Genomic DNA, 23,162 nt, shown 5'->3' with positions numbered 1-23,162 from the left:
CCCGGGGTTAAACATTGATATCTCTAATCAGCGCCGGGGCCCCCCGGGGTTAAACATTGATATCTCTAATCAGCGGTTAAACATTGATATCTCTAATCAGCGCCCGGGGCCCCCCCCCCAGGGTTAAACATTGATATCTCTAATCAGCGCCCGGGGCCCCCCCCCCAGGTTGTAGACTAAATGTCTCGACATCCCCTCCTGTTGTTTGAATTCACTGCCTTTGCTCTCTAAACCAAATATACAGGATGTTGCATACAGGATATCTTTTTCTCTGCACCAAGCCTCCGAGGGGGGTGACAACCGTATTCACAATGAGAAATATAGGCTAATAAAACAAATGTCTGCATAATGAAAGACATGAAAACTGTAGCCAACAATGTATTTCCATCTGTTTTAAACGAGGATAGTGTCAGTAAGGTCACGGAGACTAACAATAGACAATAGTTATTGTGGGAGGTTTAGGGTTCAAATACATGGGAAGGATCGGGAATGGTAGAGATTTGGTCACTGGGGCGATTTTGAAAGAGGGAGATTAGAACCACAAAGTAATAGGGTGGTAAGAGATCCTAAAGGTAATTTCATATTTCGGTTTAGGGGGTTATTAACTTTATGGGAAACAATATTCACACTATGTGGATTATAAACATGTACATACATTGAGCGTCAGTTCTTGAATCCGTACATTTTCAGCCCTGTAGCCCTTCTTGGGCCGGGGTGATTCTGCGCAATGCACTTGGGCCACAGTTGTGTGTTGGTTGTTGGGGCATGGAATGTGTAGCGAGTGGGTTGAGGTTCCCGGGGGGAGTTGTCGGGACGTTTAAATTCTCTGTCCTTGGAGTGTGGGTTGAGGTTCCCGGGGGGAGTTGTCGGGACGTTTAAATTCTCTGTCCTTGGAGTGTGGGTTGAGGTTCCCGGGGGGAGTTGTCGGGACGTTTAAATTCTCTGTCCTTGGAGTGTGGGTTGAGGTTCCCGGGGGGAGTTGTCGGGACGTTTAAATTCTCTGTCCTTGGAGTGTGGGTTGAGGTTCCCGGGGGGAGTTGTCGGGACGTTTAAATTCTCTGTCCTTGGAGTGTGGGTTGAGGTTCCCGGGGGGAGTTGTCGGGACGTTTAAATTCTCTGTCCTTGGAGTGTGGGTTGAGGTTCCCGGGGGGAGTTGTCGGGACGTTTAAATTCTCTGTCCTTGGAGTGTTTGGAAAACCGTTGATACAGAATACTGTCTGTTTCATCGGTTCCTCCGATGTCGTTCAGAGTCCCTAATGCATCCAAGTCACCCGTTATGTCAGTTGTCCATCATACCTAAAAAAAAAATATTTTAAAAATCGTTTACTATAGCCGTCTACTTTATGCTCTCTAATTAGATTTGGGTCCTGAGCTACAGGCAGTTAGAGTTGGGTTGTTATTTCAGGTCCTGAGCTACAGGCAGTTAGAGTTGGGTTGTTATTTCAGGTCCTGAGCTACAGGCAGTTAGATTTGGGTTGCTATTTCAGGTCCTGAGCTACAGGCAGTTAGATTTGGTTCCTGAGCTACAGACAGTTAGAGTTGGGTCCTGAGATACAGGCAGTTAGATTTGGTTCCTGAGCTACAGACAGTTCGATTTGGGTCCTGAGATACAGGCAGTTAGATTTGGGTCCTGAGCTACAGACAGTTAGAGTTGGGTCCTGAGCTACAGGCAGTTAGATTTGGGTCCTGAGCTACAGGCAGTTAGATTTGGGTCCTGAGCTACAGACAGTTAGAGTTGGGTCCTGAGCTACAGGCAGTTAGATTTGGGTCCTGAGCTACAGGCAGTTAGATTTGGGTCCTGAGCTACAGGCAGTTAGAGTTGGGTCCTGAGCTACAGGCAGTTAGAGTTGGGTCCTGAGCTACAGGCAGTTAGATTTGGGTCCTGAGCTACAGGCAGTTAGATTTGGGTCCTGAGCTACAGACAGTTAGATTTGGGTCCTGAGCTACAGACAGTTAGATTTGGGTCCTGAGCTACAGGCAGTTAGATTTGGGTCCTGAGCTACAGACAGTTAGAGTTGGGTCCTGAGCTACAGGCAGTTAGATTTGCGTCCTGAGCTACAGACAGTTAGATTTGGGTCCTGAGCTACAGGCAGTTAGATTTGGGTCCTGAGCTACAGGCAGTTAGATTTGGGTCCTGAGCTACAGACAGTTAGATTTGGGTCCTGAGCTACAGGCAGTTAGATTTGGGTCCTGAGCTACAGACAGTTAGAGTTGGGTCCTGAGCTACAGGCAGTTAGATTTGGGTCCTGAGCTACAGACAGTTAGAGTTGGGTCCTGAGCTACAGGCAGTTAGATTTGCGTCCTGAGCTACAGACAGTTAGATTTGGGTCCTGAGCTACAGGCAGTTAGATTTGGGTCCTGAGCTACAGGCAGTTAGATTTGGGTCCTGAGCTACAGACAGTTAGATTTGGGTCCTGAGCTACAGGCAGTTAGATTTGGGTCCTGAGCTACAGACAGTTAGATTTGGGTCCTGAGCTACAGACAGTTAGAGTTGGGTCCTGAGCTACAGACAGTTAGAGTTGGGTCCTGAGCTACAGACAGTTAGAGTTGGGTCCTGACCTACAGACAGTTAGAGTTGGGTCCTGAGCTACAGGCAGTTAGATTTGGGTCCTGAGCTACAGACAGTTAGAGTTGGGTCCTGAGCTACAGACAGTTAGAGTTGGGTTGTTATTTTAGGAGGAAATGGAAGAAAAAAAGTGTCCGATCTTTGAGGGTTTTACAATTTATTTCCTAGGTCATATCAATGCCCCCAATGCAAATCACTGTATATGGAATACATATCACTGTATATGGAATACATATCACTGTATATGGAATACATATCACTGTATATGGAATACATATCACTGTATATGGACTACATATCACTGTATATGGACTACATATCACTGTATATGGAATACATATCACTGTATATGGAATACATATCACTGTATATGGACTACATATCACTGTATATGGACTACATATCACTGTATATGGACTACATATCACTGTATATGGACTACATATCACTGTATATGGAATACATATCACTGTATATGGAATACATATCACTGTATATGGACTACATATCACTGTATATGGACTACATATCACTGTATATGGAATACATATCAATGCCCCCAATGCAAATCACTGTATATGGAATACATATCACTGTATATGGAATACATATCACTGTATATGGAATACATATCACTGTATATGGAATACATATCACTGTATATGGACTACATATCACTGTATATGGACTACATATCACTGTATATGGAATACATATCACTGTATATGGACTACATATCACTGTATATGGACTACGTATCACTGTATATGGAATACATATCACTGTATATGGACTACATATCACTGTATATGGAATACATATCACTGTATATGGAATACATATCACTGTATATGGAATACATATCACTGTATATGGACTACATATCACTGTATATGGAATACATATCACTGTATATGGAATACATATCACTGTATATGGAATACTTATCACTGTATATGGAATAACACTGTATATGGAATAACACTGTATATGGAATACACATCACTGTATATGGAATACATATCACTGTATATGGACTACATATCACTGTATATGGAATAACACTGTATATGGAATACATATCACTGTATATGGAATACATATCACTGTATATGGAATACATATCACTGTATATGGACTACATATCACTGTATATAGAATACATATCACTGTATATGGACTACATATCACTGTATATAGAATACATATCACTGTATATGGACTACATATCCAAAGAAAAGGGAATTTGTGGAAAAAAACAGATGTGGGCTGAACAAAAGGCCAACATGTTCTGCATAACTGCACTTTAGTGTCGTCCTGCAGCATTTTGGTGGAAGTTGAGGTCAGGTCCAATGTTGACTGTACACCAGAGGGAAAGGGGTTGGGCCTTGTTGACTGTACACCAGAGGGAAAGGGGTTGGGCCTTGTTGACTGTACACCAGAGGGAAAGGGGTTGGGCCTTGTTGACTGTACACCAGAGGGAAAGAGGTTGGGCCTTGTTGACTGTACACCAGAGGGAAAGGGGTTGGGCCTTGTTGACTGTACACCAGAGGGAAAGGGGTTGGGCCTTGTTGACTGTACACCAGAGGGAAAGGGGTTGGGCCTTGTTGACTGTACACCAGAGGGAAAGGGGTTGGGCCTTGTTGACTGTACACCAGAGGGAAAGGGGTTGGGCCTTGTTGACTGTACACCAGAGGGAAAGGGGTTGGGCCTTGTTGACTGTACACCAGAGGGAAAGGGGTTGGGCCTTGTTGACTGTACACCAGAGGGAAAGGGGTTGGGCCTTGTTGACTGTACACCAGAGGGAAAGGGGTTGGGCCTTGTTGACTGTACACCAGAGGGAAAGGGGTTGGGCCTTGTTGACTGTACACCAGAGGGAAAGAGGTTGGGCCCTGTTGACTGTACACCAGAGGGAAAGGGGTTGGGCCTTGTTGACTGTACACCAGAGGGAAAGGGGTTGGGCCTTGTTGACTGTACACCAGAGGGAAAGGGGTTGGGCCTTGTTGACTGTACACCAGAGGGAAAGAGGTTGGGCCCTGTTGACTGTACACCAGAGGGAAAGGGGTTGGGCCTTGTTGACTGTACACCAGAGGGAAAGGGGTTGGGCCTTGTTGACTGTACACCAGAGGGAAAGAGGTTGGGCCTTGTTGACTGTACACCAGAGGGAAAGGGGTTGGGCCTTGTTGACTGTACACCAGAGGGAAAGGGGTTGGGCCTTGTTGACTGTACACCAGAGGGAAAGGGGTTGGGCCTTGTTGACTGTACACCAGAGGGAAAGAGGTTGGGCCTTGTTGACTGTACACCAGAGGGAAAGAGGTTGGGCCTTGTTGACTGTACACCAGAGGGAAAGGGGTTGGGCCTTGTTGACTGTACACCAGAGGGAAAGGGGTTGGGCCTTGTTGACTGTACACCAGAGGGAAAGGGGTTGGGCCTTGTTGACTGTACACCAGAGGGAAAGGGGTTGGGCCTTGTTGACTGTACACCAGAGGGAAAGGGGTTGGGCCTTGATGACTGTACACCAGAGGGAAAGTGGTTGGGCCTTGTTGACTGTACACCAGAGGGAAAGGGGTTGGGCCTTGTTGACTGTACACCAGAGGGAAAGGGGTTGGGCCTTGTTGACTGTACACCAGAGGGAAAGGGGTTGGGCCTTGTTGACTGTACACCAGAGGGAAAGGGGTTGGGCCTTGTTGACTGTACACCAGAGGGAAAGGGGTTGGGCCTTGTTGACTGTACACCAGAGGGAAAGTGGTTGGGCCTTGTTGACTGTACACCAGAGGGAAAGGGGTTGGGCCTTGTTGACTGTACACCAGAGGGAAAGTGGTTGGGCCTTGTTGACTGTACACCAGAGGGAAAGGGGTTGGGCCTTGTTGACTGTACACCAGAGGGAAAGAGGTTGGGCCTTGTTGACTGTACACCAGAGGGAAAGGGGTTGGGCCTTGTTGACTGTACACCAGAGGGAAAGGGGTTGGGCCTTGTTGACTGTACACCAGAGGGAAAGAGGTTGGGCCTTGTTGACTGTACACCAGAGGGAAAGGGGTTGGGCCTTGTTGACTGTACACCAGAGGGAAAGAGGTTGGGCCTTGTTGACTGTACACCAGAGGGAAAGAGGTTGGGCCTTGTTGACTGTACACCAGAGGGAAAGGGGTTGGGCCTTGTTGACTGTACACCAGAGGGAAAGGGGTTGGGCCTTGTTGACTGTACACCAGAGGGAAAGGGGTTGGGCCTTGTTGACTGTACACCAGAGGGAAAGGGGTTGGGCCTTGTTGACTGTACACCAGAGGGAAAGAGGTTGGGCCTTGTTGACTGTACACCAGAGGGAAAGGGGTTGGGCCTTGTTGACTGTACACCAGAGGGAAAGTGGTTGGGCCTTGTTGACTGTACACCAGAGGGAAAGGGGTTGGGCCTTGTTGACTGTACACCAGAGGGAAAGGGGTTGGGCCTTGTTGACTGTACACCAGAGGGAAAGGGGTTGGGCCTTGTTGACTGTACACCAGAGGGAAAGGGGTTGGGCCTTGTTGACTGTACACCAGAGGGAAAGGGGTTGGGCCTTGTTGACTGTACACCAGAGGGAAAGGGGTTGGGCCTTGTTGACTGTACACCAGAGGGAAAGGGGTTGGGCCTTGTTGACTGTACACCAGAGGGAAAGGGGTTGGGCCTTGTTGACTGTACACCAGAGGGAAAGGGGTTGGGCCTTGTTGACTGTACACCAGAGGGAAAGGGGTTGGGCCTTGTTGACTGTACACCAGAGGGAAAGGGGTTGGGCCTTGTTGACTGTGCACCAGAGGGAAAGGGGTTGGGCCTTGTTGACTGTACACCAGAGGGAAAGGGGTTGGGCCTTGTTGACTGTACACCAGAGGGAAAGAGGTTGGGCCTTGTTGACTGTACACCAGAGGGAACGGGGTTGGGCCTTTCTAGAAACGTTTTAGCAGAAGCTTTTTATCCAAAACGATTCATGCATGAATAAATGTTTACGCATGGCTGGTCCCGGGAATTAAACCCAATATCCTGCCGTTGCAATGCTGTACCAAATGCATGAAAGGCTATTATAATATAATAATAATAATATATGCCATTTAGCAGACGCTTTTTATCCAAAGCGACTTACAGTCATGTGTGCATACATTCTACGTATGGGTGGTCCCGGGAATCGAACCCACTACCCTGGCGTTACAAGCGCCATGCTCTACCAACTGAGCTACAGAAGGACCACTGCTGTACCAAATGCATGAAAGGCTATTAATCCTTAATGGAGGTGTCAGTTATGCCACATTTAACAACCCTTTATAAAGCACGACAGCTGATATGTAACATTTAATGTAGTGTTTATGAAGGCTTTAAGCTGCATGTCATTTTAAAACGGGACCCCATGCATTTTTTTCCTATATATTTCAAATTGAGTTTTGTGGATGTTGTTGAAATAAATAAATGAAGGATTTATATACTTTAAAACAGCTCTCAATATTCGTTTGCGTCACACAGCACTCAAAGCAAAGCACACCAAAATGATGTCAGATGTTGTTTATTACAAAAAGTACAAAAAGGGGATTTCTCTTGCATAGAACAACACATAGACAGTTTTATTTTTAAAATGGCCCCGTTCAGTAATAGCTCTGTTCCGAACAGCTACTTGCTTGTTCTACCTAGCAGCTTCTGGATTGAAAGCAAAAAAATATATATCATTTTTTGTTTCCTGCATGAAAATTGACAATATTCTTCTAGTCCCACTCCACATCTGTGGGGCTGGAACATGGAGGATTCATAAATCATGACAAATCACATGATTCAGGCAAAGTTGAAGGACAAATTATCAAAAAAGCTTCTCATCTCACTGGACTCTGTACTGGTGCTCTTCTGCTGAGGTCATGTTTACTTCCTCCTTCCTGCCCGTCTCTGAGGAACTTCCTTTTCCTGCACCGTTTCCTTTGTGTATTTTGGCTTCATCGTGCTCTCAGAGCGGGCCTTCTTTACCTGATGAGGGATGAGAATGGGAGGCGTGCTCATGTTTTTACTGTACAGTTAAAGTAGCTGGGGAAACAATCCCAACTCACCTTTTTTCCCCCTTTATAATCATGGTCATCCTCTTTCTTCACGATCATCTTTGTTTTGGCATCTAGCGGATGAGAAGAGGAGATCAACCCAATGAATTTAACTTTTTATGGCTGCAGGGGCAGTATTGAGTAGCATGGATGAAAAGGTGCCCATTGTAAACGGCCAGCTCCTCAGTCGCTAATATATGCATATTATTATTAGTATTGGATAGAAAACACTCTAAAGTTTCCAAAACTGTCAAAATATTGTCTGTGCAGGCGAAACACTGAGGAAAATCAAAACAGGAAGTGGCTTCTATTTTGAAAACTCCATGTTCCATAGCCTCACTTTGCTCCATTTAAAGGAATATGAACCAGATTCCTTTCCCTATCGCTTCCTCAAGGTGTCAGTCTTCAGACAAAGTTTCAGGCTTTTATTTTGAAAAATGAGCCAGAACGATAACATTGCGTTAAGTGGTCACATGAGTTTTGCTTATAAAAAACGTTTGACATGTTTCTGTGGACATTATGGAAACTGTTTGGAATTCTCTCTTTCCTGTGGATTTCTGAACATAACGTGCCAAACAAACAGAGGTATTTTGGATATGAAAATAATCTTTATGGAACAAAAGGAACATTTGTTGTGTAACTGGGAGTCTCGTGAGTGAAAACATCCGAAGATCATCAAAGGTAAAAGATTAATTTGATTGCCTTTTTGATTTGTGACCTAGCTACCTGATACTAATAGTACTTAATGTTTTATTGTGCGATCGATAAACTTACACAAACGCTTGGATTGCTTTCGCTGTAAAGCATAATTTCAAAATCTGACACGACAGGTGGATTAACAAAAGGCTAAACTGTGTTTTCCTGAATATAAAAATGTATAGTAATATGTATTGTATGTAGCGCTATGCTATTCAGCGGTTGCTGATGACACTTATCCCGATAGTGGGATTGCAGCCATGACAAGTTAAACTGGTATTACTGATGCTATATCGCCAGTCAGTTTCTTAGGACTGGCCTTGTTAACCACTAACTAGAGTAAGAGACTGTTGGATTGTGGGAGGGTTCTCTAGGACTGGCCTTGTTAACCACTAACTAGAGTAAGAGACTGTTGGATTGTGGGAGGGTTCTCTAGGACTGGCCTTGTTAACCACTAACTAGAGTAAGAGACTGTTGGATTGTGGGAGGGTTCTCTAGGACTGGCCTTGTTAACCACTAACTAGAGTAAGAGACTGTTGGATTGTGGGAGGGTTCTCTAGGACTGGCCTTGTTAACCACTAACTAGAGTAAGAGACTGTTGGATTGTGGGAGGGTTCTCTAGGACTGGCCTTGTTAACCACTAACTAGAGTAAGAGACTGTTGGATTGTGGGAGGGTTCTCTAGGACTGGCCTTGTTAACCACTAACTAGAGTAAGAGACTGTTGGATTGTGGGAGGGTTCTCTAGGACTGGCCTTGTTAACCACTAACTAGAGTAAGAGACTGTTGGATTGTGGGAGGGTTCTCTAGGACTGGCCTTGTTAACCACTAACTAGAGTAAGAGACTGTAGGATTGTGGGAGGGTTCTCTAGGACTGGCCTTGTTAACCACTAACTAGAGTAAGAGACTGTTGGATTGTGGGAGGGTTCTCTAGGACTGGCCTTGTTAACCACTAACTAGAGTAAGAGACTGTTGGATTGTGGGAGGGTTCTCTAGGACTGGCCTTGTTAACCACTAACTAGAGTAAGAGACTGTTGGATTGTGGGAGGGTTCTCTAGGACTGGCCTTGTTAACCACTAACTAGAGTAAGAGACTGTTGGATTGTGGGAGGGTTCTCTAGGACTGGCCTTGTTAACCACTAACTAGAGTAAGAGACTGTTGGATTGTGGGAGGGTTCTCTAGGACTGGCCTTGTTAACCACTAACTAGAGTAAGAGACTGTTGGATTGTGGGAGGGTTCTCTAGGACTGGCCTTGTTAACCACTAACTAGAGTAAGAGACTGTTGGATTGTGGGAGGGTTCTCTCTTCTGTTTTAGGCTCTGCTAGTGCCTCACCTTTAGGAGCCATGGGACCTGGATCTCCCTGAAACCAGACAAAACAATCACATTACATGTCTAAAAGGTGTGTGTGTGTGTGTGTGTGTGTGTGTGTGTGTGTGTGTGTGTGTGTGTGTGTGTGTGTGTGTGTGTGTGTGTGTGTGTGTGTGTGTGTGTGTGTGCTCACCTTGAACCACATAGTTCTGCCGTTGTGATCTCTTACAGACTTCATCCCCTCCACATAGTAACACTGGAGCCACGATTTAAAGTCAGTGTAGTCCATTTTCTCTGGGTCGTAACCTTTACCACCTAATAACACAATACATATTAATCAAATATAGCCTTATTCTCTGGGTCGTAACCTTTACCACCTAATAACACAATACATATTAATCAAATATAGCGAATGAAGAATACCAGTATAGAACAAGAAGGCCCTCACACTGTTAAACACATACTGTAGGTGCTTGTAAATAAACTGAGCAAAAAAAGAAACATTTATTTTCAGCAAACTTAACATGTGCAAATATTTGTATGAACATAAGATTCGACAAACTGAGACAAACTGAACACGTTCCACAGACATGTGACTAACAGAAATGGAATGTGTCCCTGAACAAAGGGGGGTCAAAAGTAACAGTCAGTATCTGGTGTGGCCAGTCATTGCTGTGAGATGTTACCCCACTCTCCTACCAAGGCACCTGCAAGTTCCCGTACATTTCTGGGGGGGGAATGGCCCTAGCCCTCACCCTCCGATATAAGGTCCCAGACGGTCCACAGGTGCATGTTCATTAATTGTTTATGGTTCATTGAACAAGCAATGGGAAAACAGTGTTTAAACCCTTTACAATGAAGATCTGTGAAGTTATTTGGATTTTTACGAATTATCTTTGAAAGATAAGGGTCGTTTTCTTTTTTTTTTTGTTGTTGTTGCTGAGTTTATATATTGTCTGTAACTACTACACCTGCCCATCTCATTTGATATCAAATGATTAGAGATACACATTGTTTTTGAACCCACCATGTGGTCATGTTTACATTTACATTTACATTTAAGTCATTTAGCAGACGCTCTTATCCAGAGCGACTTACAAATTGGTGCATTCACCTTATGACATCCAGTGGAACAGCCACTTTACAATAGTGCATCTAAATCTTTTAGGGGGGGGGTGAGAAGGATTACTTTATCCTATCCTAGGTATTCCTTAAAGAGGTGGGGTTTCAGGTGTCTCCGGAAGGTGGTGATTGACTCCGCTGTCCTGGCGTCGTGAGGGAGTTTGTTCCACCATTGGGGAGCCAGAGCAGCGAACAGTTTTGACTGGGCTGAGCGGGAACTGTACTTCCTCAGTGGTAGGGAGGCGAGCAGGCCAGAGGTGGATGAACGCAGTGCCCTTGTTTGGGTGTAGGGCCTGATCAGAGCCTGGAGGTACTGAGGTGCCGTTCCCCAGAGGTGGATGAACGCAGTGCCCTTGTTTGGGTGTAGGGCCTGATCAGGGCCTGGAGGTACTGAGGTGCCGTTCCCCAGAGGTGGATGAACGCAGTGCCCTTGTTTGGGTGTAGGGCCTGATCAGAGCCTGGAGGTACTGAGGTGCCGTTCCCCAGAGGTGGATGTCCTTGTTTGGGTGTAGGGCCTGATCAGAGCCTGGAGGTACTGAGGTGCCGTTCCCCAGAGGTGGATGTTCACAAAACACTCAGGTGATCTGACGAAAATATCCGTTTCGGATTGAAAACGTTGTCAACAGAGCTGTGAATTGTGGGGGATTTAAATAGTGTGAGGGCCTTCTTTGTTCTTTAGTTGTATTGGATTCCAACAATGTGTTTCATATCACCAACCAACCTACAAAAAAACAGCGAGGAAGCGTGAGCTCTACCACCTAATAAAAGGTCATCGGGCAGAGGGAACAACAGTGTTTCCTCTAAATGTTATTAGCCGTGGCGGTCAGCACTGGTGACTTCTTAAAAGGACCTTCTCCCACCAGTGTTTGGGGGCCCCCAAAAGCTCCCACCCCCCCAGGTGGCTTATGATGTGTTAATATGCCACGGCAACTAAAAAAACTGAATTACAGTAAATTAGGTTTAAAAACAGGAAACTGAACAGGAAATTAAAAAACAAAATGACGGTAAACTTGAGGTCACTATGACTTTTACATTACCAATCTCTTTCCTTTGTCCAAGAGCTGTTGATTCATAACGTTACAGGGTTGGTGGTCACGTAAAATGACTCGTGTGTCTGTCAGGAAATTGAGACTTGTAATAGGTAGGTTTAACAAGCCAATTAGGGTCATTTTTAATGAGAGATTGTTCCAGTTCAGTTAAACACAGTCAGCAGTGATACTGCACCCAACAGCAGAGCCATACTGTACACCACTTGATGGTTAATGGGAAAACTGTGAGTTTACTACTGTACCTAACTTGATGACCTCCAGAGGTACTGTGTGACAGAGACGGAGCAGGTCTGGAGTCTCACTCTCATCCTCCTTCACAGCAGCTCTGTCTGAGATCTGATCAACACAGGAAACAGTAGTTAGTGGATATATGAATAACAGAAAGACTACCGCGGAGCATCATGCTATCAGCTATACCGCGGAGCATCATGCTATCAGCTATACGGCGTAGCATCATGCTATCAGCTATACGGCGTAGCATCATGCTATCAGCTATACCGCGTTGCATCATGCTATACCGCGTAGCATCATGCTATCAGCTATACGGCGTAGCATCATGCTATCAGCTATACCGCGTTGCATCATGCTATACGCCGTAGCATCATGCTATCAGCTATACCGCGTTGCATCATGCTATACCGCGTAGCATCATGCTATCAGCTATACGGCGTAGCATCATGCTATACCGCGTAGCATCATGCTATCAGCTATACGGCGTAGCATCATGCTATCAGCTATACGGCGTAGCATCATGCTATCAGCTATACGGCGTAGCATCATGCTATCAGCTATACGGCGTAGCATCATGCTATCAGCTATACGGCGTAGCATCATGCTATCAGCTATACGGCGTAGCATCATGCTATACCGCGTAGCATCATGCTATCAGCTATACGGCGTAGCATCATGCTATCAGCTATACGGCGTAGCATCATGCTATCAGCTATACGGCGTAGCATCATGCTATCAGCTATACGGCGTAGCATCATGCTATCAGCTATACGGCGTAGCATCATGCTATCAGCTATACGGCGTAGCATCATGCTATCAGCTATACGGCGTAGCATCATGCTATCAGCTATACGGCGTAGCATCATGCTATCAGCTATACGGCGTTGCATCATGCGATCAGCTATACCGCGTAACTGCATGCTATCAGCTATACGGCGTAGCATCATGCTATCAGCTATACGGCGTTGCAGCATGCTATACCGCGTAGCAGCATGCTATCAGCTATACAGTACAGTAAAGTAACTTTTGGTTTACCCGAACTCAGTAATGTAATCTGATTACATTCAGTTACTTTTAGATTACTTGTCCCCTTAATAGGCAGTAGAAGTAGACAACAATGTATGTTACCAATTGAACCACATCTATTGCAGGATAAATCCATGTTAAAGTTTACACAGCTGGCCATATATGGATGTTAAATTTACATAGCTGGCCATATATGGATGTTAAATTTACATAGCTGGCCATATATGGATGTTAAATTTACATAGCTGGCCATATATGGATGTTAAATTTACATAGCTGGCCATATATGGATGTTAAATTTACATAGCTGGCCATATATGGATGTTAAAGTTTACACAGCTGGCCATATATGGATGTTAAAGTTTACACAGCTGGCCATATATGGATGTTAAATCTACATAGCTGGCCATATATGGATGTTAAATTTACATAGCTGGCCATATATGGATGTTAAATTTACACAGCTGGCCATATATGGATGTTAAATTTACATAGCTTTCGACTCTGTCAATCACCAAATTCTTATCGGCAGACTCAACAGCCTCGGTTTTTCGGATGACTGCCTTGCCTGGTTCACCAATTACTTTGCAGACAGAGTTCAGTGTGTCAAATCAGAGGGCATGCTGTCCGGTCCTCTGGCAGTCTCTATGGGGGTGCCACAGGGTTCAATTCTCGGGCCGACTCTTTTCTCTGTATATATCAATGATGTTGCTCTTGCTGCGGGCGATTCCCTGATCCACCTCTACGCAGACGACACCATTCTATATACTTTCGGCCCGTCATTGGACACTGTGCTATCCAACCTCCAAACGAGCTTCAATGCCATACAGCACTCCTTCCGTGGCCTCCAACTGCTCTTAAACGCGAGTAAAACCAAATGCATGCTTTTCAACCGATCGCTGCCTGCACCCGCATGCCCGACTAGCATCACCACCCTGGATGGTTCCAACCTTGAATATGTGGACATCTATAAGTACCTAGGTGTCTGGCTAGACTGCAAACTCTCCTTCCAGACTCACATCAAACATCTCCAATCAAAAATCAAATCCAGAGTCGGCTTTCTATTCCGCAACAAAGCCTCCTTCACTCACGCTGCCAAGCTTACCCTAGTAAAACTGACTATCCTACCGATCCTCGACTTCGGCGATGTCATCTACAAAATGGCTTCCAACACTCTACTCAGCAAACTGGATGCAGTCTACCACAGTGCCATCCGTTTTGTCACTAAAGCACCTTATACCACCCACCACTGCGACTTGTATGCTCTAGTCGGCTGGCCCTCACTACATATTCGTCGCCAGACCCACTGGCTCCAGGTCATCTACAAGTCCATGCTAGGTAAAGCTCCGCCTTATCTCAGTTCACTGGTCACGATGGCAACACCCATCCGTAGCACGCGCTCCAGCAGGTGTATCTCACTGATCATCCCTAAAGCCAACACCTCATTTGGCCGCCTTTCGTTCCAGTACTCTGCTGCCTGTGACTGGAACGAATTGCAAAAATCGCTGAAGTTGGAGACTTTTATCTCCCTCTCCAACTTCAAACATCAGCTATCCGAGCAGCTAACCGATCGCTGCAGCTGTACATAGTCTATAGGTAAATAGCTCACCCTTTTTCACCTACCTCATTCCCATACTGTTTTTATACTGTTTTTATTTATTTACTTTTCTGCTCTTTTGCACACCAATATCTCTACCTGTACATGCCCATCTGATCATTTATCACTCCAGTGTTAATCTGCAAAATTGTATTATTCGCCTACCTCCTCATGCCTTTTGCACACATTGTATATAGACTCCCCTTTTTTTCTACTGTGTTATTGACTTGTTAATTGTTTACTCCATGTGTAACTCTGTGTTGTCTGTTCACACTGCTATGCTTTATCTTGGCCAGGTCGCAATTGCAAATGAGAACTTGTTCTCAACTAGCCTACCTGGTTAAATAAAGGTGAAATAAAAAAATAAAAATAGCTGGCCATATATGGATGTTAAAGTTTACACAGCTGGCCATATATGGATGTTAAAATTTACATAGCTGGCCATATATGGACGTTAAAATTACATAGCTGGATGTTAAAGTTTCCTTCATGGGTTGGTTATGTAGGCTTCTTCTAACCTATCGCTTTCTACTACATATAATAATACTATTCAATTATATCTTTACATTAATAATTATTCCACAGGCTGGGATCTGCACTATGAAGCTGTTACACATGTGGCTGGCCATTGGTTGACAGGCAGGTTAAACTTCTTCATTTCAACCATCATTGGGTTCAAATACACATTTAGATTTGTGAACAGCCATCCACAACAACCCCAATCCGAACGGCGCAAACCGCTAAAATGAGAGAGCAGCTGTGTGATTCACATCAATGCTCTAAGTAGATGTCAATAATAAGTGATATCTGTATCGCAGTAGACGACAACCACTGCTGTCATCCTTTACCTCCAAGCGTTTATTCAAGTTGGATAATCTTAGGATGACGACAGCAGTCGCACACACCATTGGAAGACATACAGTAGCTTTGGACTGCAGTCTACAAAAGCCTATTCCTGCTCTTTCCCCACAATCCATCAAACACATTTGATGGGTCATCATATTGGTCTCTGACGTCATAGGGGGGTCTCTGACGTCATAGGGGTCTCTGACGTCATAGGGGTCTCTGACGTCATAGGGGTCTCTGACGTCATAGGGGTCTCTGACGTCATAGGGGTTTCTGACGTCATAGGGGTCTCTGACGTCATAGGGGTCTCTGACGTCATAGGGGTCTCTGACGTCATAGGGGTCTCTGACATCATAGGGGGGTCTCTGACGTCATAGTGGTCTCTGACGTCATAGGGGTCTCTGGCGTCATAGGGGTCTCTGGCGTCATAGGGGTCTCTGGCGTCATAGGGGTCTCTGGCGTCATAGGGGTCTCTGGCGTCATAGGGGTCTCTGACGTCATAGGGGTCTCTGACGTCATAGGGGTCTCTGGCGTCATAGGGGTCTCTGGCGTCATAGGGGTCTCTGACGTCATAGGGGTCTCTGACGTCAGGGGTCTCTGACGTCATAGGGGTCTCTGACGTCATAGGGGTCTCTGACGTCATAGGGGTCTCTGACGTCATAGGGGTCTCTGTCATAGGGGTCTCTGACATCATAGGGGGGTCTCTGACATCATAGGGGGGTCTCTGACATCATAGGGGTCTCTGACATCATAGGGGGGTCTCTGACGTCATAGGGGGGTCTCTGACGTCATAGGGGTCTCTGACGTCATAGGGGTCTCTGGCGTCATAGGGGTCTCTGACGTCATAGGGGTCTCTGGCGTCATAGGGGTCTCTGACGTCATAGGGGTCTCTGACGTCATAGGGGTCTCTGACGTCATAGGGGTCTCTGACGTCATAGGGGTCTCTGGCGTCATAGGGGTCTCTGACGTCATAGGGGTCTCTGGCGTCATAGGGGTCTCTGGCGTCATAGGGGTCTCTGACGTCATAGGGGTCTCTGACGTCATAGGGGTCTCTGACGTCATAGGGGTCTCTGACGTCATAGGGGTCTCTGACGTCATAGGGGTCTCTGACGTCATAGGGGTCTCTGACGTCATAGGGGTCTCTGACGTCATAGGGGTCTCTGACGTCATAGGGGTCTCTGACGTCATAGTGGTCTCTGACGTCATAGGGGTCTCTGACGTCATAGGGGTCTCTGACGTCATAGGGGTCTCTGACGTCATAGTGGTCTCTGATTGGTGGTCAGACTCGCTCAGGTGAAACTTGCACTTTTTTTCAATGCTGATTTGAATGTCATTGAGAAAACAGAGAAGTGTCAGGTATTTTTCTCTCTCTCGCAAACATCCTTTCTGAATTTAAAAGTAATCATCTAGTTTTTCAAAAGTATCTAATCTGATTACAATATTTTTGCTGGTAACGGATTACAGTTACCGGTTTTTGTAATCCCTTAAATTTAATGCAATGGCCAGTGAACCTGGCCTGCCCTCTCACTTCTCTGTCGGTGACCTCCTCTTTGACCTCGGTGTTGGTGACCTCCTCTTTAACCTCTGTGACCTCCACTTTAACAACGGACTTCCGGTCCTCGTCAGACAGATGTGTTTGAAGTCCTTCCAGAACCGTCCGTGCCTTCACAAAGGGAGGGATGTTTAATCTAAAAGAATGGAAGAAAGAGTAACTCAATTAACGCTCATTGTATCAGAAAAAGGTCTATTTCGCACAAGATGAGAATGAAGAATTATAGGGAATTTCAATTCATCAGGGAAGGAAAGAAATGTCATAGCTGGAAAATGTGCTTGTACAACAATGGTGTTTGGTAGTTTCGTTTTTGACTCACAATAGCCGACAACACATGGTTCTAATAGTAAAACAATCTCATAGTCTAAATCAGGCTTAACATAGCTGTTGGGGCAGTGGGTCACCTAAAGAGGATCTCAGCTCTCAGGTAGTTGCCAATGCCGTTAAAGTACTTCTGGTTCAACAGAACCTCACAGACGGGCCGGTCGAACGCTCTGTCGGACAGGTGGGAAAGGACATTCTCCCTGGAACAGAAACGACGTACGGCAATGTAGAACAGTGGTCATATAGTCACATCCACTACAAAATGTACCATCTGAACCCTGAAACCTTGGGTTACCATCTGAACCCTGAAACCTTGGGTTACCATCTGAACCCTGAAACCTTGGGTTACCATCTGAACCCTGAAACCTTGGGTTACCATCTGAACCCTGAAACCTTGGGTTACCATCTGAACTGATGGTGGGAGGATTTGTAGACAACAAACAAGAAGAGGTGATTTAGAGAATACAGTTTTAATGTTGATGTTTGGCACTATACCCCTGTTGTTCTAATAGTATCTAATCCCAAGGGATCTGTAGCCCATGTTGTTCTAATATAATCTAATCCCAAGGGATCTGTAGCCCCTGTTGTTCTAATATAATCTAATCCCAAGGGATCTGTAGCCCATGTTGTTCTAATAGTATCTAATCCCAAGGGATCTGTAGCCCATGTTGTTCTAATAGTATCTAATCCCAAGGGATCTGTAGCCCATGTTGTTCTAATAGTATCTAATCCCAAGGGATCTGTAGCCCATGTTGTTCTAATATAATCTAATCCCAAGGGATCTGTAGCCCATGTTGTTCTAATATAATCTAATCCCAAGGGATCTGTAGCCCCTGTTGTTCTAATATAATCTAATCCCAAGGGATCTGTAGCCCATGTTGTTCTAATAGTATCTAATCCCAAGGGATCTGTAGCCCATGTTGTTCTAATAGTATCTAATCCCAAGGGATCTGTAGCCCATGTTGTTCTAATAGTATCTAATCCCAAGGGATCTGTAGCCCATGTTGTTCTAATAGTATCTAATCCCAAGGGATCTGTAGCCCCTGTTGTTCTAATATAATCTAATCCCAAGGGATCTGTAGCCCATGTTGTTCTAATAGTAGTTCTAATATAATCTAATCCCAAGGGATCTGTAGCCCATGTTGTTCTAATATAATCTAATCCCAAGGGATCTGTAGCCCATGTTGTTCTAATAGTATCTAATCCCAAGGGATCTGTAGCCCATGTTGTTCTAATAGTATCTAATCCCAAGGGATCTGTAGCCCATGTTGTTCTAATAGTATCTAATCCCAAGGGATCTGTAGCCCATGTTGTTCTAATAGTATCTAATCCCAAGGGATCTGTAGCCCCTGTTGTTCTAATATAATCTAATCCCAAGGGATCTGTAGCCCATGTTGTTCTAATAGTATCTAATCCCAAGGGATCTGTAGCCCATGTTGTTCTAATAGTATCTAATCCCAAGGGATCTGTAGCCCATGTTGTTCTAATAGTATCTAATCCCAAGGGATCTGTAGCCCATGTTGTTCTAATAGAATCTAATCCCAAGGGATCTGTAGCCCATGTTGTTCTAATATAATCTAATTCCAAGGGATCTGTAGCCCATGTTGTTCTAATATAATCTAATCCCAAGGGATCTGTAGCCCATGTTGTTCTAATAGTATCTAATCCCAAGGGATCTGTAGCCCATGTTGTTCTAATAGAATCTAATCCCAAGGGATCTGTAGCCCATGTTGTTCTAATATAATCTAATTCCAAGGGATCTGTAGCCCATGTTGTTCTAATATAATCTAATCCCAAGGGATCTGTAGCCCATGTTGTTCTAATAGTATCTAATCCCAAGGGATCTGGAGCCCATGTTGCTCTAATAGTATCTAATCCCAAGGGATCTGGAGCCCATGTTGTTCTAATATAATCTAATCCCAAGGGATCTGTAGCCCATGTTGTTCTAATAGTATCTAATCCCAAGGGATCTGGAGCCCATGTTATTCTAATATGATCTAATCCCAAGGGATCTGTAGCCCATGTTGTTCTAATAGTATCTAATCCCAAGGGATCTGTAGCCCATGTTGTTCTAATAGTATCTAATCCCAAGGGATCTGTAGCCCATGTTGTTCTAATAGTATCTAATCCCAAGGGATCTGTAGCCCATGTTGTTCTAATAGTATCTAATCCCAAGGGATCTGTAGCCCATGTTGTTCTAATAGTATCTAACCCCACTGTGCAGCGCTAATCCATTTCATCTCCTATTAGGTTCTGGAGTTTGAACAATGGCTACCTGAAACTCAGGTACTCAAACATGATACAGGGCCCTCGGTTGAGTTGCCAGGTCCCGTTGGGTTGCCAGCTGCCAAAGCGGCGCGTGTCCACAAAGCTCAGAACCCTACAGGGCTTCTCATTGGTGTAGAACCGCAGGTGGGAATGTTTAGGAAGCTCCGCCTCCGCGGTGAAACGGAAGAATCCAGACATTCCGAAACGGAAGACGATGTCCATGGTCTGGACCTGGTTGACCTGACCCGTCTTCCCCCTGACAATATAATAGAATGGTATTTAAAATTCTCCATCTTTCAAAGCAACTTCATATTTTTGGTCCACCACCACAAAAAAAAAACAGTAACCTTGAACCAGTAACCTTGTGGCGACTATTCCGCCTCTTAACTTCTCGGTTACCTACCGCCTGCATCTCCCCTGGGCAGAGTCACTCTTCTGGGGGGTTAGAGTGAGGCGGACCTCCTTGCCTCTGGAGGTGGCCATGATGGTGTAGGCCGGGCAGGAGAAGGAGACCTCAGGGTTCTTACTGACCTCTGATTTTTGTACTGGGCCGGTGAAGACCACTCCCCCACACATCCTGTTGACAAACAGACTGGCCAAGTGTAACTCTGGACCCTCGGGCATGGTGGTGGTGTGGTTCTGAAGAAGAGATAGACAGAGAGACAAATAGAGAGGGACAGTAGATAGAGAGAGAAAGGGGTAGGAGAGGGACAGGAGACACAGCGGGACAGAGAGAGAGAGAGACAGGGGTAGGAGAGGGACAGGAGACACAGCGGGACAGAGAGAGAGAGAGACAGGGGCAGAGACGGAAACGGAACAGATCGAGAGAGACGGGGGCAGAGAGAACAACAAGGGGACCAAATAGAGGACAGGAATCAGTCTCTACACGCACAATGGGCAGATCAACTATGTAACCAAAGTCAATGTATCTGTGATGTAACGTTTAGTTAGCTAACTAACTTGGAAGCTAACTTTCACATTTTTCAATTAACGGTGTTGACATGCCTTGCAATTTGTAACAGGCAATAACTCATTTACGGGTAACTTGCATGCAAAGCTATATACAAAAGTTACTGTTAACTTGCATGAATGGACATGAGTTAGCTGGCACATGGATGTTACCAAACAAGAAGTTATGTAACGTCGTTCTGCGGTCACTAAATTAGATAAGTTGTGTGCTTCAAATATCGTACCTTGCTAACTTACACACGTTGTTGTTGGACATGTTATACAATTATAAATTATATTTCCCCGTTTATATCAATGAACAATGTTTATGACGAATATTTGTTTACCTGTGCGCTGCTCCCGGGAACTGCGAGGGGAACTCACGTCAACACACCAACAGAGTGAACATGCTTGGTCGACCAGCAGCATTACTAAACTAGACTAATGGCAGATGGGACTTGTAGTCCCAACAGAATGAACATGCTTGGTCGACCAGCAGCATTACTAAACTAGACTAATGGCAGATGGGACTTGTAGTCCCAACAGAATGAACATGCTTGGTCGACCAGCAGCATTACTAAACTAGACTAATGGCAGATGGGACTTGTAGTCCCAACAGAATGAACATGCTTGGTCGACCAGCAGCATTACTAAACTAGTCTAATGGCAGATGGGACTTGTAGTCCCAACAGAGTGAACATGCTTGGTCGACCAGCAGCATTACTAAACTAGTCTAATGGCAGATGGGACTTGTAGTCCCAACAGAGTGAACATGCTTGGTCGACCAGCAGCATTACTAAACTAGTCTAATGGCAGATGGGACTTGTAGTCCCAACAGAGTGAACATGCTTGGTCGACCAGCAGCATTACTAAACTAGACTAATGGCAGATGGGACTTGTAGTCCCAACAGAATGAACATGCTTGGTCGACCAGCAGCATTACTAAACTACTCTAATGGCAGATGGGACTTGTAGTCCCAACAGAGTGAACATGCTTGGTCGACCAGCAGCATTACTAAACTAGACTAATGGCAGATGGGACTTGTAGTCCCAACAGAGTGAACATGCTTGGTCGACCAGCAGCATTACTAAACTTGACTAATGGCAGATGGGACTTGTAGTCCCAACACAGTGAACATGCTTGGTCGACCAGCAGCATTACTAAACTAGACTAATGGCAGATGGGACTTGTAGTCCCAACAGAATGAACATGCTTGGTCGACCAGCAGCATTACTAAACTAGACTAATGGCAGATGGGACTTGTAGTCCCAACAGAGTGAACATGCTTGGTCGACCAGCAGCATTACTAAACTAGACTAATGGCAGATGGGACTTGTAGTCCCAACAGAGTGAACATGCTTGGTCGACCAGCAGCATTACTAAACTTGACTAATGGCAGATGGGACTTGTAGTCCCAACAGAGTGAACATGCTTGGTCGACCAGCAGCATTACTAAACTAGTCTAATGGCAGATGGGACTTGTAGTCCCAACAGAGTGAACATGCTTGGTCGACCAGCAGCATTACTAAACTAGACTAATGGCAGATGGGATTTGTATTTCCACATCACAACGTTATCAAATCGGGTCAATTGTAATGTTTTAGAAAGACAAATGTTTAAATATACAAAACATTAATTTTAAAATGGTAATAATTTTTCAAGCACATACAAACAGATGTAGACATCAAATGATCATGGTCCACTCACTAAACATTTACAACATTCTTCCTTACACATGATATTCTACACATCACAATGTCCATCTGGCACTTTTGATTGACTTTAGTGTGTGATCCATTCGACGTGGAGACTTTGTCTGAGATGGCAAAATCGTGGCATAGTGGTGCGTTCACCACACCTGGGAACTCAGAAAAATACGAGGTCAAATCATGACATCAATGATCTTCATGATCTTCACCGAGTTGGAATTCTGAGTTGTTTGACAGTTCAAAACGATTTTCCCAGTTTTCCGATTTTCCGGAGTTCCCAGTTGTCTTGAACGCACCGAGGTCTGAGATTTCCGTGTTCCCAGTTGTTTTGAACGCGGCATAAAATGGTCAATGCGTAGCTAGCGAAACTTAACATTTTCGCCAAAGTGCTGTTTTCAGCAAGAACACTTTAATTCAAAGATGGTGGAAAAAATAAGATGGTTTACTTAGGCCGTTTACCACTGAAGAAAATTTGTCAATTTTTCCTGTCTGTGTCGGTGGGCATTTCCTCTCTCATGTGAGGACTGCTTTCTGTTTCTCCATGATATCTGGCTTCCAGTTGGCTCTGGTCTACTTATCGAGGGAGTTATTTTACGCTCAGTTAGTTATTGGGGCAATGCAGGGAGGGTGGAGCTCCCTTCTCAAATCAAACAGTAATCTAAACTCGTTTTCATTGGGAAAGCAGATCAAGTGTTTTTATCAAAAGCAATCACACGTGGAAAACACCGAATCCTAATAATTACTACACAATTAATGTTTTTTTGTTTTTGTTTTGAACCGACTTCGCCGTCTAACGGAACAGGGCACCTTCGTCACACCAGGGAGGCAGTCTGATTCCGAATTAAATCAACTTTAAACTGAATGCAAAAACATGCTTTAATTA

The 23,162-nt window shown here is 45.0% G+C and overlaps 2 protein-coding genes across 4 annotated transcripts; both read right to left on the bottom strand.

Moving 5' to 3' along the window:
* Positions 1–80: 80 nt before the first annotated feature.
* Positions 81–7,430, bottom strand: LOC127922364 (tetra-peptide repeat homeobox protein 1-like). Its single transcript, XM_052506082.1, has 3 exons — positions 7,401–7,430; positions 2,560–4,609; positions 81–2,475 (listed from the first exon to the last, which is right to left on the bottom strand). Exons 1-2 carry the CDS (start codon positions 7,428–7,430, stop codon positions 3,611–3,613), a joined length of 1,029 nt encoding a protein of 342 aa, XP_052362042.1. The 3' UTR covers positions 81–2,475; positions 2,560–3,610.
* On the bottom strand, positions 7,070–22,893 carry neil1 (nei-like DNA glycosylase 1). 3 transcript variants are annotated; one of them, XM_052506086.1, is made up of 10 exons: positions 22,739–22,893; positions 20,025–20,260; positions 19,629–19,877; positions 17,434–17,553; positions 17,006–17,165; positions 12,020–12,113; positions 9,800–9,921; positions 9,631–9,658; positions 7,615–7,676; positions 7,070–7,534 (listed from the first exon to the last, which is right to left on the bottom strand). In XM_052506086.1, the coding sequence occupies exons 2-10, from the start codon at positions 20,243–20,245 to the stop codon at positions 7,433–7,435; spliced, it is 1,158 nt and encodes a 385-aa protein (XP_052362046.1). In that variant the 5' UTR covers positions 20,246–20,260; positions 22,739–22,893; the 3' UTR covers positions 7,070–7,432. The 3 variants fall into 3 exon arrangements, with proteins under 3 accessions (XP_052362046.1, XP_052362045.1, XP_052362044.1); XM_052506085.1 differs by having other exon boundaries at positions 22,726–22,860; XM_052506084.1 differs by lacking the exon at positions 22,739–22,893 and adding an exon at positions 20,917–22,694.
* Between the last annotated feature and the right edge of the window lie 269 nt (positions 22,894–23,162).

This window comes from Oncorhynchus keta, unplaced genomic scaffold, assembly GCF_023373465.1.
Source record: "Oncorhynchus keta strain PuntledgeMale-10-30-2019 unplaced genomic scaffold, Oket_V2 Un_contig_25469_pilon_pilon, whole genome shotgun sequence".
In the NCBI taxonomy this organism is placed as follows: Eukaryota; Metazoa; Chordata; class Actinopteri; order Salmoniformes; family Salmonidae; genus Oncorhynchus; species Oncorhynchus keta.
This window is presented reverse-complemented; position numbering and strand designations above follow the sequence as displayed.